Source organism: Corythoichthys intestinalis, chromosome 12 (genome assembly GCF_030265065.1).
Source record: "Corythoichthys intestinalis isolate RoL2023-P3 chromosome 12, ASM3026506v1, whole genome shotgun sequence".
Lineage (NCBI taxonomy): Eukaryota > Metazoa > Chordata > Actinopteri > Syngnathiformes > Syngnathidae > Corythoichthys > Corythoichthys intestinalis.
Window position 1 is genome coordinate 31,208,209 of NC_080406.1, and position 14,576 is coordinate 31,222,784.

Sequence of the window (14,576 nt, forward strand, 5' to 3'; positions counted from 1 at the left end):
AGACCTTTTGGTCACTGGTTTTGAATAAAAATTGCCCCAAAGTCTAAGGGAGTTTATTGATCATGAATGTATTCTCATGCAATTTTTCCAGATTTTTTTTTTCTGTAGTTACACCTACAATTTGAAAATGTACCCACCTCATCACTTGCTTCATCATCAGCTTTGTCCGCCTCTTTCAGGCCGGGTGCTTCCCTGGAGACCAAACTGTATGTGGTCACCACCACGTCGTGTTGGGCCAGCCTGATAGACACAGACAGCGCAGTTCGTCAGTCAAATTCTATCAGTCCTAAGTGTTTGTGCGTGTGCGAGCTCACACTCTGGCGTTTTTGTTCCGGTCGGGTCCGTGGTATAGGTAGACGCTGAGCCGGGCCGCCTTGACATGTCGCTCGATCTCTTTCTTCCAGTGGTGGACCAGAGAGGCCGGGCAGATGACCAGGGTGCCTTTGGACGGCACCACTCGGCAATCTGGGTGCCATTTTGCGCTTCTTAAATGCTCAACAATTAAATAATTAAATAATCATGCTAAACCTATTGAAGGATAAAAATATTTGTCTTATTCTCATTTATTTATTCCTACACTGTAAAAAAAAAAACGTTGGAAGAACCTGAAATATCTTAATAAACTGGAAAGATCTGACTATTGCCACCTAAAAATATAGCCAGAATTATTATTATTTTTATTTTTAAATTAACTGGACTTTAAGTTGCACCAAGCATGAATCGAACTCATGCCATCTAGGTGGCAACAGAGCGCTCATATAACTGAATTAAACACCCTAGTTGACTGCCTAGGAGCATCGGGAGTGAGGCCACAGCTGAGTTCATACAGCCTTTCATTTCAAGTTCAGTCTACCTAGAAATTTAAGTTCTGTACAGGTAGTCCCCGGGTTACGAACGAGTTACGTTCCTAGGCTGGCAATGTAACCCGAATTTCCACGCAAGTTGGAATGAACCCTTTAAGTACCCCTAAATGCCCCCTAAACCTCAAAATAACTATCCAAAAACATGTATTATACGTCATATTAATAAGATTAAGTAAAAACAACGATACTGTGAGTAGCGTTGTGTTAAATGCTGTTATATCCATCCATCCATCCATTATCTTCCGCTTGTTCGGGAGTCGGGTCGCGGGGGCAGCAGCTTTAACAGGGAAGCCCAGACTTCCCTCTCCCCAGCCACTTCAACCAGCTCCTCCGGCGGGATCCCAAGGCGTTCCCAGGCCAGCCGAGAGACATAGTCTCTCCAGCGTGTCCTGGGTCGTCCCCGGGGCCTCCCGCCGGTGGGACATGCCCGGAACACCTCTCCAGGGAGGTGTCCGGGAGGCATCCGAACCAGATGCCCGAGCCACCTCAGCTGGCTCCTCTCTACGCAGAGGAGTAGCGGCTCGACGCCGAGTCCCTCCCGGATGACCGAGCTTCTCACCCTATCTCTAAGGGAGAGCCCGGACACCCTGCGGAGGAAACTCATTTCGGCCGCTTGTATCCGGGATCTTGTTCTTTCGGTCACGACCCAAAGCTCGTGACCATAGGTGAGGGTAGGAACGTAGATCGACTGGTAAATCGAGAGCTTTGCCTTTCGGCTCAGCTCCTTCTTCACCACTACGGACCGGTGCAGAGTCCGCATTACTGCAGACGCCGCACCGATTCGCCTGTCGATCTCCCGCTCCCTCCTATCGTCACTCGTGAACAAGACCCCAAGATACTTGAACTCCTCCACTTGGGGCAGGATCTTATCCCCGACCCGGAGAGGGCACTCCACCCTTTTCCGACTGAGGACCATGGTCTCGGATTTGGAGGTGCTGATCTTCATCCCAACCGCTTCACACTCAGCTGCGAACCGCTCCAGTGAGAGTTGGAGGTCACGGCTTGATGAAGCCAACAGCACTAAATCATCTGCAAAAAGCAGAGATTCAATGCTGAGGTCACCAAACCGGACCCCCTCAACGCTTCGGCGGCGCCAAGAAATTCTGTCCATAAAAATTATGAACAAAATCGGTGACAAAGGGCAGCCTTGGCGGAGTCCAACCCTCACTGGGAACGAATTCGACTTACTGCCGGCAATGCGGACCAGACACCGGTCGTAAAGGGACCGAACAGCCCTTACCAAGGGGCTCGGTACCCCGTACTCCCGGAGCACCCTCCACAGGATTCCCCTAGGCACACGGTCGAACGCCTTCTCCAAATCCACAAAACACATGTAGACTGGTTGGGCGAACTCCCATGCACCCTCGAGGACCCTGCTGAGGGTGGACGAAAACCACACTGCTCCTCCTGAATCCGAGATTCGACTTCCCGACGGACCCTCCTCTCCAGCACCCCTGAATAGACTTTACCGGGGAGGCTGAGGAGTGTGATTCCTCTATAATTGGAACACACCCTCCGGTCCCCCTTTTTAAAAAGGGGGACCACCACCCCGGTCTGCCAATCCAGAGGCACTGTCCCCGATGTCCACGCGATGTTGTAGAGGCGTGTCAGCCATGACAGCCCTACAACATCCAGAGCCTTTAGGAACTCCGGGCGGATCTCATCCACCCCCGGGGCCTTGCCACCGAGGAGCAATGCTGTTATATTCAATGACTATTTGGGCTTAAAAAAAAAAAAAAATTGGGGCGTTACTCGCGAGAGTCACCTTTCCGAGAGAAAAGGGTGCTGTGGAAAGAGTAGGGAGGCCAGAGAGGGGGGATATAATGGCCGCTTAGGTCCCCAGCGTCACTTCTCTTAAAGCGAGCCCGCCATCCGAACTAAAAAAACAACAAAAAAAAAAAAACAAAAACGGATCGGGACTCGCAAGAGGAGTTGGCGCCGGGGGAGAAGCAGCAGAAGCGGCATGAGAACAAGGAAGTGGGACCTGACGCCGTCACGAACTGGAGGATAGCGGTGATGCTGCTGGGGGAGGAGGGGATCCTGAATTGGTAAGAACTCTGTACGCGACTGAAAAAAAAAAAACGACTGGAGACAGAATAGCGGATGAAGACTCCGGCGTCGTAAAGTCGAAATCACGTAAGTTGGGTAAGTCGTAACTCGGGGACTACCTGTATAGCCTACAATCGTGCATGTTAACTCAGTACATCAGGTTCACAATATTGTCTATTTAAAATTTGAAATTAGCATGACTAATACCAAGTTAATTTTTTTATAGTGTGGACCTGCTTTGTTACCAGTTTTTGAGAACCAGCCTTCCTCTTTCTCCTCCTTATCTTCTTCCATCTTCGCCTTCCTCTTCTGTGCCAGTATGAGCGCGATCATGGTGAGCGTTTTTCCCAAGCCCATGTCATCCGCTGAAGCGACCAAAACAGCCCATGTTAAAACCAAATGCTTTTTCTATTGAACCCTTCCAGGGGCATTGATCACTACAGCGAACAGCTAGTAGAAGGTTGACACTTACGATTTGTAACTCTTTATAAGGCAAGGGACTGTTTTTGGTAATTACAAAAAAAAACTTGAAGGGAACCTTGGACTTACGGGCTCTAATAAGCCACAATTGTTACCTTTTACTGAAGTGTTATTAGAAACACATAAAATATTCCCATAGATTTAAAAGCTATAATATTGAGTACATGTTTTGACCTTCGGAGGGCGCTATGTTTTATGAGTGCAATGGACGCTCGGGGTGATGATGCGGTCCGACTGGACTGGGAGCATGACAGTTTGTCACTGTCACTTGACAAACACTACCGGGTTACTGCAATTCCTTCCACACGGTGAGACGTCCAACACATGCGCACATCGGTTCTTTTATTACCTTTTCATTGCCTCAAAATACTTTTTGCATGTGTTTTCCTCTCTTGTGGTAGATTTAAAGCAGATTGTTGAGCTGTTGACCACATTAGTCAAGTAGCATATTTAAACCACCCTTATTTGACATTACCACGTTTAATTATTTTCTTAAGGCATCTTTAGTATGTTCTGTCTGTATGTACAGTGGGGCAAATAAGTATTTAGTCAACCAGTAATTGTGCAAGTTCTTCCACTTGAAAATATTAGAGAGGCCTGTAATTGTCAACATGGGTAAACCTCAACCACGAGACACAGAATGTGAAAAACAAAAACAGAAAATCACATTGTTTGATTTTTAATGTATTTGCAAATCATGGTGGAAAATAGGTATTTGGTCAATACCAAAAGTTCATCTCAATATGTACCCTTTGTTGGCAATAACGGAGGCCAAACGTTTTCTGTAACTCTTCACAAGCTTTTCACACGCTGGTATTTTGGCCCATCCTCCATGCAGATCTCCTCTAGAGCAGTGATGTTTTGGGGCTGTCGTTGGGCAACACTGACTTTCAACTCCCTCCACAGATTTTCTATGGGTTTGAGATCTGGAGAATGGCAACAAACGCCACTCCTTTGTTGCCCTGGCTGTGTGTTTGGGATCATTGTCATACTGAAAAGACCCAGCCACGTCTCATCTTCAATGCCCTTGCTGATGGAAGGCGATTTCACTCAAAATCTCTCGATACATGGCCCCATTCATTCTTTCCTTTACACAGATCAGTCATCCTGGTCCCTTTGCAGATCAACAGCCCCAAAGCATGATGTTTCCACCCCCATGCTTCACAGTGGGTATGGTGTTCTTCAAATGCAATTCAGTATTCTTTCTCCTCCAATCACAAGAACCTGTTTCTACCAAAAAGTTCTATTTTGGTGTCATCTGACCATAACACATTCTCCCAGTCCTCTTCTGGATCATCCAAATGCTCTCTAGCGAACTGCAGACGCGCCTGGACGTGTACTGGCTTCAGCAGGGGGACACGTCTGGCAGTGCAGGATTTGAGTCGCTGGTGGTGCATTGTGTTACTGATAGTAGCCTTTGTTACTGTAGTCCCAGCTCTCTGTAGGTCATTCACTTGGTCCCCCCGTGTGGTTCTGGGATTTTTGCTCACCGTTCTTGTTATCATTTTGATGCCACGGGTCGAGATCTTGCATAGAGCCCCAGATCGAGGGAGATTATCAGTGGTCTCGTATGTCTTCCATTTTCTCAGAATTGCTTCCACAGTTTATTTCTTTACACCAAGCATTTTACCTATTGCAGATTCAGTCTTCCCAGCCTGGTGCAGGTCTACAATTTTGTCTCTGGTGTCCTTCGACAGCTCTTTGATCTTGGCCATAGTGGAGTTTGGAGTGTGACTGACTGAGGTTGTGGTCAGGTGTCTTTTATACCGATAATGGGCTAAAACAGGTGCACTTAATACAGGTAACGAGTGGAGCCTCGTTAGACGTCGTTAGAAGAAGTTAGACCTCTTTGACAGCCAGATGTCTTGCTTGGTTGTAGGTGACCAAATACTTATTTTCCACCCTAATTTGGAAATAAATTCTCTAAAAATCAAATAAGGTGATTTTCTGTTTTTTTCCCACATTCTGTCTCTCATGGTTGAGGTTTACCCATGTTGACAATTACAGGCCTCTCTAATCTTTTTAAGTAGGAGAACTTGCACAATTGGTGGTTGACTAAATACTTATTTGCCCCACTGTATCTAAACAAAACAAGCTGAAAGCGCATGGTGGTACTTTGGGAGTCAAATCGCCGGTGTAGCACATTTTGGCAGAACAGTTTATTTTCTACTCTCATCTCGTTTCATCTGGTCTTTCCTGTTCATTTTGCTTTTGCTGCTCGTTTTGTGAAATATAGACAGCGCTGTCATGTTCATTAATTTTCCTCTTAGGTTCAAATTGAAAGGGTTGAACAGATGACATGTTTATGCCACTAGAGTCATACTCTCGAAGCACGGCAGCGTAACCATGTGACACCACCACCCTGCGACGTCAACAACTATGGCGACCTACTAGTTAAATTTTACAAATTGTATAAAAACGAAAACATTAAGAGCGGTTTCAACATCAAATTATTTTAACTCATCATAACTTTTATCTTTTAAGAACTGCAAGTCTTTCTATCTGCGGATCCCTTTAAATCAGGTTTCAACAGGTATCAGCAAATCTCATTGAATGTTTTTTAATGCGAATTTAAACTAATTTAATGCCCATGCCCTCCTGTAGATAGTTACACACAAACAAATGGTAAGTAGAGTTGTCTGATAATGAATTTTTAAACCGATATCCCGAAACTGTCCAACTCAAAAAAATCTGATACCGATATCACAGATACCGATATATGCAGTTGTGGATTTAAAATATTGTGGCTAATTGTATTGTGATGCCTCACTGGATACTTTAATAATGACAAATCTAACAACTTAGTTTTTCCCAAAATTTTTTTTTAGAAAACATAAGGGAACAACTTTAACTCGTCAAGACATGAAAAAAAGTGCCTGTATTGCACTAGTATTTTTATTGTCGAAATCAAAATAGTGCAAACATCCGTTTTTTGGATCAGGTGCAAAGTGCCAATAAGTTATAATTCATAATTTTTCAATCATTTATTGTTCATTTAATTTCTCCAACATGAATGTAAATGGTTTGCTCACCTAACAAATTCCAAGTATCTTAGTTTAGAGACATATACTGGTCAATAAGCATAACTGCTGTGTAAGGTTGTGACCAGCCCTTGAACAAAGGCAGAAGGCTTTTACATTCACTTTGAAGGCAACATGCAAATTGGCCCAAAAACAATAATAAAAAAAAACAACATCGATATTATTCGATATCAATTTATCGGACAATGAATAAATTGTTTAAAACGAAACAAACAAAAAAATTACCTGTCAAGTTTATATAATTTTTAATGCCTCAAATATTTAGTTTAATGCTTTTTAAAGCCTGCATTTTGACAAAATTCATTTAATGACTTTTAATGCTTTTTAATGACCCGCATAAACCCTGTAAATATATATATTTTTATTATTTATTAAACATTATTCAATTTTTATCGTTATAATACAATGTTAGTGATAAAAAATGAATAATATTACACACTGCTTACGATACAAAGTACGACTTTTAACTCGTGCATGAAAGGATTAAAAAGCATCTTGTTTTCACCCTTACCTAAAATGCCTCCGCATGGCTTCTGGGTTTCCCTCCAGACCAGCCAGGCCAGCGCTTGCCTCTGGTGTGCCAACAGGGACACCTTGAGTCCTTTAGGGTCTGGAGTCTCCGCTTCTGCGGCTGGGCGAGACTCTAACGACTTGTGAAGGTGGTCGATGGCCTCGCATGTGGCGTTCTTCACCGCCAATAGACGGCTATCAGTCATTCTCCCGCCATACAAGGCCTCATTCTCTTCTACACGTACAACAACATAAAGTCATAATCAGGGATGTTTTGATAACATATTTTTGCACCAGAGTCCGAGTCATCTGACTTTGGGGATCTGCCAATAGTCTCCAATACCACGGCAATGTATTAGGGGTTAATTCAGTATCTACCAGTATTTCTGAAAACTCAAATGTTCATAAATGATGTCAATTAAATTCAAGGTGATATTATGAGCTTATCATTTTAGCTGTAAAATTTCACTGCAACCAAAAACTGCACATAAATAAAAAATTGTGAAGTTCTTTGTTAATTTCAATTAGCACTTTTTGTTTTGACCCATCCTCCATAAAACCAGGTAAGGAAATTGAGAACATTTACATTTCCAATAGCTGGTTGCTAAGAGGAAAGTTAAACAGTTGCATTTATAATATGAAGCATTAAATTGATAATATAAAAAATACTAACACATTACTCCCCCAGAGAAAGCAGTCGCGTCCCGTCCCAAGAGCACGAGTGTTCAATCATGGACGAAAATATTTATTTTTGACCATCAAATTAAAACTATCCTATCACTGGTTTTCCGTGGTCTATCGATGCCAAATAAAATAAAAACTGGGAGAGTTTGAAACCAGCACTTTCGAATAATTCTGACAGATCTATGAGAAAGCTTATTTCTTACGGCACTCTAAAGATGCCACGTGACTGATCACGCTGACATGATCATAGCAATCTGTATTCTTTTAGCACTGTAACAGTATTATAAGATAGCCTCACCGCATTTTCTATTCATATCATTGGTCAATTATTAACGTGACATCAAACAAACCGCAACATGAACAGCTCACTAGATGGTCAAGACGTGCTTTCGAAAGCTTGTGTATTACCAACTCATAGGTTTTTGCCAGAGATGTGACCGAAAATTCGGGCGGAAATTTTTTTTCCCGAAAATAGCTAAAATTGCATACGAGTTTCCGGTTAAAAGACCGAAAGTTTACCACCGAATAGTGTGAAGAACTCTAGTCCTCTTGGGATGTCGTAATCAAAACACGGCGAGAATCAACATTGTGAGACTGTGAAATTGTTTAATTTATATTCTATTTTGTTTACTACAGTTTGCTTTATTTGACTTTTGTGAGTTTTGATACTTGATTACAAGCTTAAAAAATAAAAGTTCTTCCTTACTTCTTTCCTTTCCTCTTTTAGAACAACGTTTGGCGCCATCTACTGTAAGTACTGACCATCATTTGGGGTGAGAAGTCTGAAGTATGCAGAGCAACAAAATCTGATTAATATACAAAATATGGACGTATGGGTTGGATTGCATGTATGGGTTTCACAGTACACTGTGACAAAATGGTGGGCCAAAAATATGGGCCCCTTGGCATTATTTTGCATAGGGCCCCCAAATGGCCTGGGCCGGCCCTGGTTTAATCACGCGAACAGTACAAGTAGTATTTAAATACATGTGCATTTGCTGTGGTTTAGTACAACACGGTTAATGCACAACCATTTCCTCTTTTTGTCACATTTTTTCCCGTGACTTCCACAACCCCTCTGGGAGTCGCCGTTTAATCTGGCTGGGAGCGACTTCGCTCACTTTCGTCGCCGCTAGAACTCAGCCCACTCGCCTGGCTCTCGTTCGATTCCAGTTGATGCACAAGGAAACGCAGAGTCTTATTTTAAGAACTAGAAGAGCATTGTAAAAAGCTTTACTAGTTTCGGCATAGCTTTGGAATGGTTTTTTTGTTGTTGTTGTGTACTACAGTTCCACACAAACATACCTCGAGATGACATTTGCTTAGCAATTGGAGGCATGAGACCCATTTTTTGAGTGTCCCAAACTTTCAAGAAAGTGCATTTATCAACCTTTCATCAGCCGGGACGTGTGTGTCTACATCCACCGAACAGAATGCTATGACGACATCAGCGCTCACTGCCGCTGGGAACGCACTCACCAACGGGGTTTCAGAATCGGTACCTTTCAAACAAAATTTCTCGAGCCTCCAGGGTTGTAGAACCAATGCCAAGGCAAAGGGCATAAATCAGAAAATAATGAGATAATGATAAGAAAAAGAAAAAAAAAATAATTATATGCATGTTTATTTTTTGACCTTTTGGTTTTCGGCCAAGCATTTCCAATATTTGGTATTCGGTTTCTGCCAAAAATTTTGGTACAACCCTAGTTTTTGCATTTATATGTTTTTCACTATGTAATAATTCCTAGTAGCCTTCTAAGAGTTAGAAGTTTGTCGGCTGTTATGCGCATCCACATACAGACACTCTAACATGATGCTATATTTACTCTTGTGTAATACTATCTTTTCTTGTGTAATACTATCTTTCAGTTGCTTCCCATAACAGCCACCAGAACGTTCTCTGGCATTTCATGGAAATGTTGTCCATAAAAAAACGAAACCATTACATTGTTGACAGTGTTAACGTATTAAACAATACATACGGAAGAATCCTCGGTTGGGTTGTTGTTGTTGTTGGGGCGGCGGGGCAGTGATCAGGATAGTGCCACCCGGGCGCCCGATGGGCTTCGCTTCCATGCTGCTGGGCGGTGTGTCGTCCGAGGGCTCGAGGTTGAGAGACCCCAGCGCCGCCTCCAGTTCTCGGACCTGAGCCCTCAGACGCTCGCCTTTGTCAGGCAGCGCTGCCATGTTCAACTTCGATATGATGTCCTTGAAGGCAAAGAAACCATTATGGATCTACACAATGACTGGAACAATGGCATCAAGAATATGACACGCAGTATTGGTTAACCTTTTTCTGTTGGAGTTGAGTGGAAAGCAAATCATGCATCCCGTGGGTGTTCTTCGTCGAACCTTTCGTATTGGAAGCAGGCTGAAAGCCAGGGTAGGAGGTCAGGGACTTCTGGATGGCGGCAACGGGGATCTGGCGGGTGTTTTGAGGGGGCTTCACAGCCACCAGCACCAAGTCGTCGTCATCATCATCATCTTGGTACTGTTTGCTTTGACGGGGTCTCCATTGTGTGTTGTTGTCAGAATTTCTGGAGGTGATCACTTCAGGTTTGGGCATTGACGTAGAGGTCCTTGCTGTTGCTATGGATTCGTTGGAGGTGCTCATGTCACTTTTGGGCATTGATACAGAGACGCTAGAGGCGGCCATATCGTGTTTTGGCACAGAGGTAGGGAGCAGGTCTGTTGCTGCTGAACCTCTGGAAGTGACAATTTCACTTTTGGGCACAGACACAGAGCCTTCAGAGATGGCCATGTCATTTTTGGCCACCAACGTAGAGCTTTTTGCTGTTGCTACGGAAGTTCCGGATGTGGCCCTGTCTGTTTCGGGTGCAGACACGGATACGTTGGAGGCCACAGAGGTATTTTTGGGCACAGACCTGGATTTTGTGTCCACAGTTATTTTCTTCAGCTTCATCCCTGCTGGAAGATGTCTACCATTGGAGGGGGCCGTGTTGCTTTTGGGTACAGATAAAGCTGCACACTCATCTGTTTCAGTTTTGGGAAAGAGCATGGATACACCAGAAGAGACCGTTTCACTTTTGAGCAAGTAAGTAGCAACACTGTTGGTGCCCATGTCCCTTTTGGGCACAGACGTGGATATGTCAGATGTTACTATATTACTTTTGGGTGCAGAAGTGTTCAATGGAGGTTTTTTATCGACAGATATTTTCTTCAGTTTCATCCCTGCTGGAAGACGTTTACCTTTGTACATTTCATCAGTGACAGGCCGAACTTCCTTCTCATCTTCGCCTTCTTCTCCTTTACTTTTCTTCTCAATTTTGTCTTTGCTCTCACTCTCTTTTTGCATCTTCCTCCATTCTGATTCTTGGTCCACTTTTTCTGGAGCCTTGAAGGGGTTTCGCACTGTTGGCAGGCAGGAAGCTTGTGCCTGTTTGTCATTCTGTTTCTCCTTCTCAGGCTGCAAAACCATGACAGATATTGACAATATTTACCATTTGTATGCAATGTATGTTTCAATAGAAAGTACACGAGTTATGAATGACAAGCACTTTTAAAAGAAGGAGACTCATTTTTAGAATTTCATGGGTTATTTCTAGGGGTGACGATATGATACGATTTGCAAAAGGCTCATGACAGAGATTATCTCACAATAGGGCAATACAACAATTACAGGGTTTTACCCGGTGCCTTGAAAGTGCAATTATTTATTAATATAAATAATCATAATACTTATTAAAAAGTGACATCTTTGTAAAACCATGTACAGATTCTTGGTGAAAACATAACAATAACCTATTGGAATATTTGCGATATATCACCATATTGTTATATTATCAGACTCCTAGTCATTTCTATTGTGCGCACTGAAGTAGTGCTGCAACAATTTATCGAGTAACTTGAGTCGTTCGAGTAGAAAAAACATTTGAATTAAAATTTTGCTGCTTTGAGTATCCGTTTAATGGCATACCGCACGCTACACGTCACTTCCGCTCATTAATATTAATGACGTTAGCTAATGTTGCTAAGAGGGGGACACGCTACCGTTTGTTCCCAATAGATAATGAATGGAAATCGTGTACGAAGGAGATGTTTACAGAGCTAAACCTACCAATTCTGTCCGAAAATGATGTCCCTGGTTCCAAATTCAGTGGTTAAGATGTGGAAGAACACAAAAATGCTCAGTTAAAGAGAAGGCTTGAGTGTCGAGGGCTGAAAAAGATAGCGTAGCCTTAGCTTTTTTATCTACACCTTTTTCTTACGCGACTGACAATTAAATTCTCCTGTTTCAACAATCTATCCTTTTCCACCACGTACCCTGTCTATCTCATATATTATATCCTCTGGTTGTCTTACGTCTCTGACTGTTCTTTTGGGCAATTTACATAGCTATTTTTGTGTAGCGATGCAAATGCTACTCGTTGAAAGCCAATGAACACTTAATTTTTTCATAAATAACAAATCTTAATTCTATAATTTATTTAATAAAGTTATTTTTTGCAACAGAAAATGTAACAGAGGCAGTCAGATACAATTTTAATTCTTTTCAGGTCCTTCATTGTCAGAAAGAGGCAGCACGGCACAACGCCACGCTAAAAATAGGTGAAAAATATCAAAAAGGCTTCCCTCCTTGTCCTCTGAAGGAGCATGCAAACCCAACAAAATGTTTACTGCAAATGAAATGTGAATGGCTTCACCCTGGCTTCACCTAGCTGGCATTAAACGTCCGCGCAAGTTGATTAATTCTTCACCTTTTTTCCTCCGAGTTTTTTGTTTTGGGAAACGTATGAAGAAAACATCCTTCATATGTCGCAATGTCTAGAGTCGTTTCTACAAGTTCCAAAAAAGCAATGTGTGATCAGCATGTTCGTTTTTGAACGATTAACGGAGAAAAGTACCAGGAATAACATTGTTTCTATGCGAGGGCGGGTCTATAATGTCCCACTTGCGCTTTACGATGCGACGTCACCGTCTAATAATAGCATTGGTGCGGTACGCTATTAAAGCGGCGTTGTAATGGTTTGTTTTGAAAGTGTTTGCATTTAGTTTTATTGATTTGGGTGGATACACTGCCCTCTAGTGGCAACAGTGAATATGATATACCGTATTGGCCCGAATATAAGACGGCCCTGATTATAAGACGACCCCCTCTTTTTCAAGACTCAAGTTTGAAAAACGACTTTTTGAACACCAAATTAATTTTTATACAGAAAATAATGACAGTACATCCGAAACAAATGAGAAACAGCATGTTATTTTGTCTCATTCAAATCTTAATATCTGAACATTTAAATATGTAAACGAAAGTGCAATCACATTCATAAATGAATGGCTTCTGGTTTTCGAAATGTAAATAAAACAATCTATTGTGATAAAACAACAAAATTGCAATAACTGCATTAACCATAAAAGTGAAGTCTGACTGTAACTGTAGTCTTGAAACACATCTGAATAAGGAAAAACATTGCAATAAAATAATGAAAACTGGTTAAACTAGTAGCTGAGATCTGTCATGACAGAACTTCGCTTCAATGATATCTGGCGCCATCTAGCGTCGTGAATGGGTATAATGTCTACAACGCGAATATAAGACGATCCCCTCTTTTTCAGTCTTATTTTAATGCAAAAAACACCGTCTTATATTCGGGCTAATATGGTAACTCATTTCACATGTCTGAATCCAGCTGCTCCCTGTTAAGACCAACGTAAGCTAAGTTTTTGTTTGAGTTAATGTTTTTTTTAAAAAATTAATTCTTGATTTAGTTTAGAGGTATATTTAGCTGTATTTTGTTGGAATATGTGTTTGAACCATTTGTTAAGAGCATTGAAAAAAAAAAAAACATTCAGATTCGGATCCTAATTTATTACTTTTTTATACCACTTGAGACTCAGCTCAGGCATTTTAATTTCCTTATGTCCCTCATCCGATTACTCGATTATTCGAACTAGCTAGTTCATCGATTAATCACCTACTAAAAAAAAATTCGATAACTGCTGCCCTACATTGAAATAAAAGTCATGTCTGCTTTGATCTTACCACAGTCCAAGGCACGTTTCCACACCATCGGTCCCCTACTTTTTTACCCACAATGCACCGGTAGTACAAGCTAAAGCATAAAAAATATTTTAAAAATTAGATGTTTTAACGTTACATAAAGAGATGTTCATTTCATATGCGCGTGTGCTGTAGTTCAATAGCCACCCGCTCACCTGTAGCACTCTTGCTTCTTGCTGTAGGTCAACGCTTGGAGCTCAACCATAGCGTCTTCATGAATGATGCAGTGGGATGGTGAAATGCTGAGGGGAATGAGGATGGACCATTAACTTATTGGGTTCCATTGATAACCAGTTCATTTAAACTATTAGTACTGGCAAGTGAATGCTCATGTTTCAGTGCCATTGACGGCGCTAGACGTCAAATGCATTTTGACTGGGATGGCGAGCAGCGAGTGCTCTCCCAGTCAAACTGGATTTGACGTCAGGCGCCAATGAGTTAACAAATAACTAATTCACTTGAAGAAACACACCAAACAGACCTGGTTGCTTTAGTGAAGTCACATCCACGGTTGTCCACACAGACGTAGAAGCTTTTGCCTTGGTTAGGTCCATCTTTAACGCCAGTCTTAAGCATGCACACTCCATCTGAAATACATTGTTACGAAAGCGTGAGCTTGAGAAAGACGTGCCTATGTCGAAAGAAACCACAAAGGTTTCCTGAATAACACCTTACCGTGGACATCACACGCAACTTTCTCCATAGCTGATCAAAATTCAAATATCTCCAAAAAGTCGGAATTTCGGAAGTTCACGCTTTCGTGTCATAGAGCGATTTTGCATCGACCAATCACAACGTTCGCTAAAACGGAACTTCAGTTCAGCATATGGTTTTCAGTATAAAAGTAGCCACCCAAATTTCATCATCGCGTGTCGTCGATTTTCGTGAAGATATACTGTACATTGTTTATGAAGATGTTTTATATTA

The 14,576-nt window shown here is 42.1% G+C and overlaps 1 protein-coding gene across 3 annotated transcripts in view; it reads right to left on the minus strand.

The window, feature by feature from the left end:
• Positions 1-14,450, minus strand: part of ttf2 (transcription termination factor, RNA polymerase II) — a 34,628-nt gene extending 20,178 nt beyond the window's left edge. Inside the window, exons 1-11 of one of the 3 annotated variants that reach the window (XM_057853270.1) lie at positions 14,325-14,450; positions 14,131-14,236; positions 13,805-13,891; positions 13,632-13,701; positions 10,838-11,054; positions 9,918-10,621; positions 9,610-9,835; positions 6,945-7,178; positions 3,146-3,277; positions 315-465; positions 138-240 (exon numbers count right to left, since the gene is read on the minus strand). In XM_057853270.1, coding sequence (XP_057709253.1) covers positions 138-240; positions 315-465; positions 3,146-3,277; positions 6,945-7,178; positions 9,610-9,835; positions 9,918-10,621; positions 10,838-11,054; positions 13,632-13,701; positions 13,805-13,891; positions 14,131-14,236; positions 14,325-14,352 — 2,058 coding nt within the window. In that variant the 5' untranslated portion in view covers positions 14,353-14,450. Of the gene's footprint in view, positions 1-137; positions 241-314; positions 466-3,145; positions 3,278-6,944; positions 7,179-9,609; positions 9,836-9,917; positions 11,055-13,631; positions 13,702-13,804; positions 13,892-14,130; positions 14,237-14,324 lie in introns of all 3 variants that reach the window. The other 2 variants (XM_057853269.1, XM_057853268.1) reach the window with 2 other exon arrangements.
• Positions 14,451-14,576: the final 126 nt, after the last annotated feature.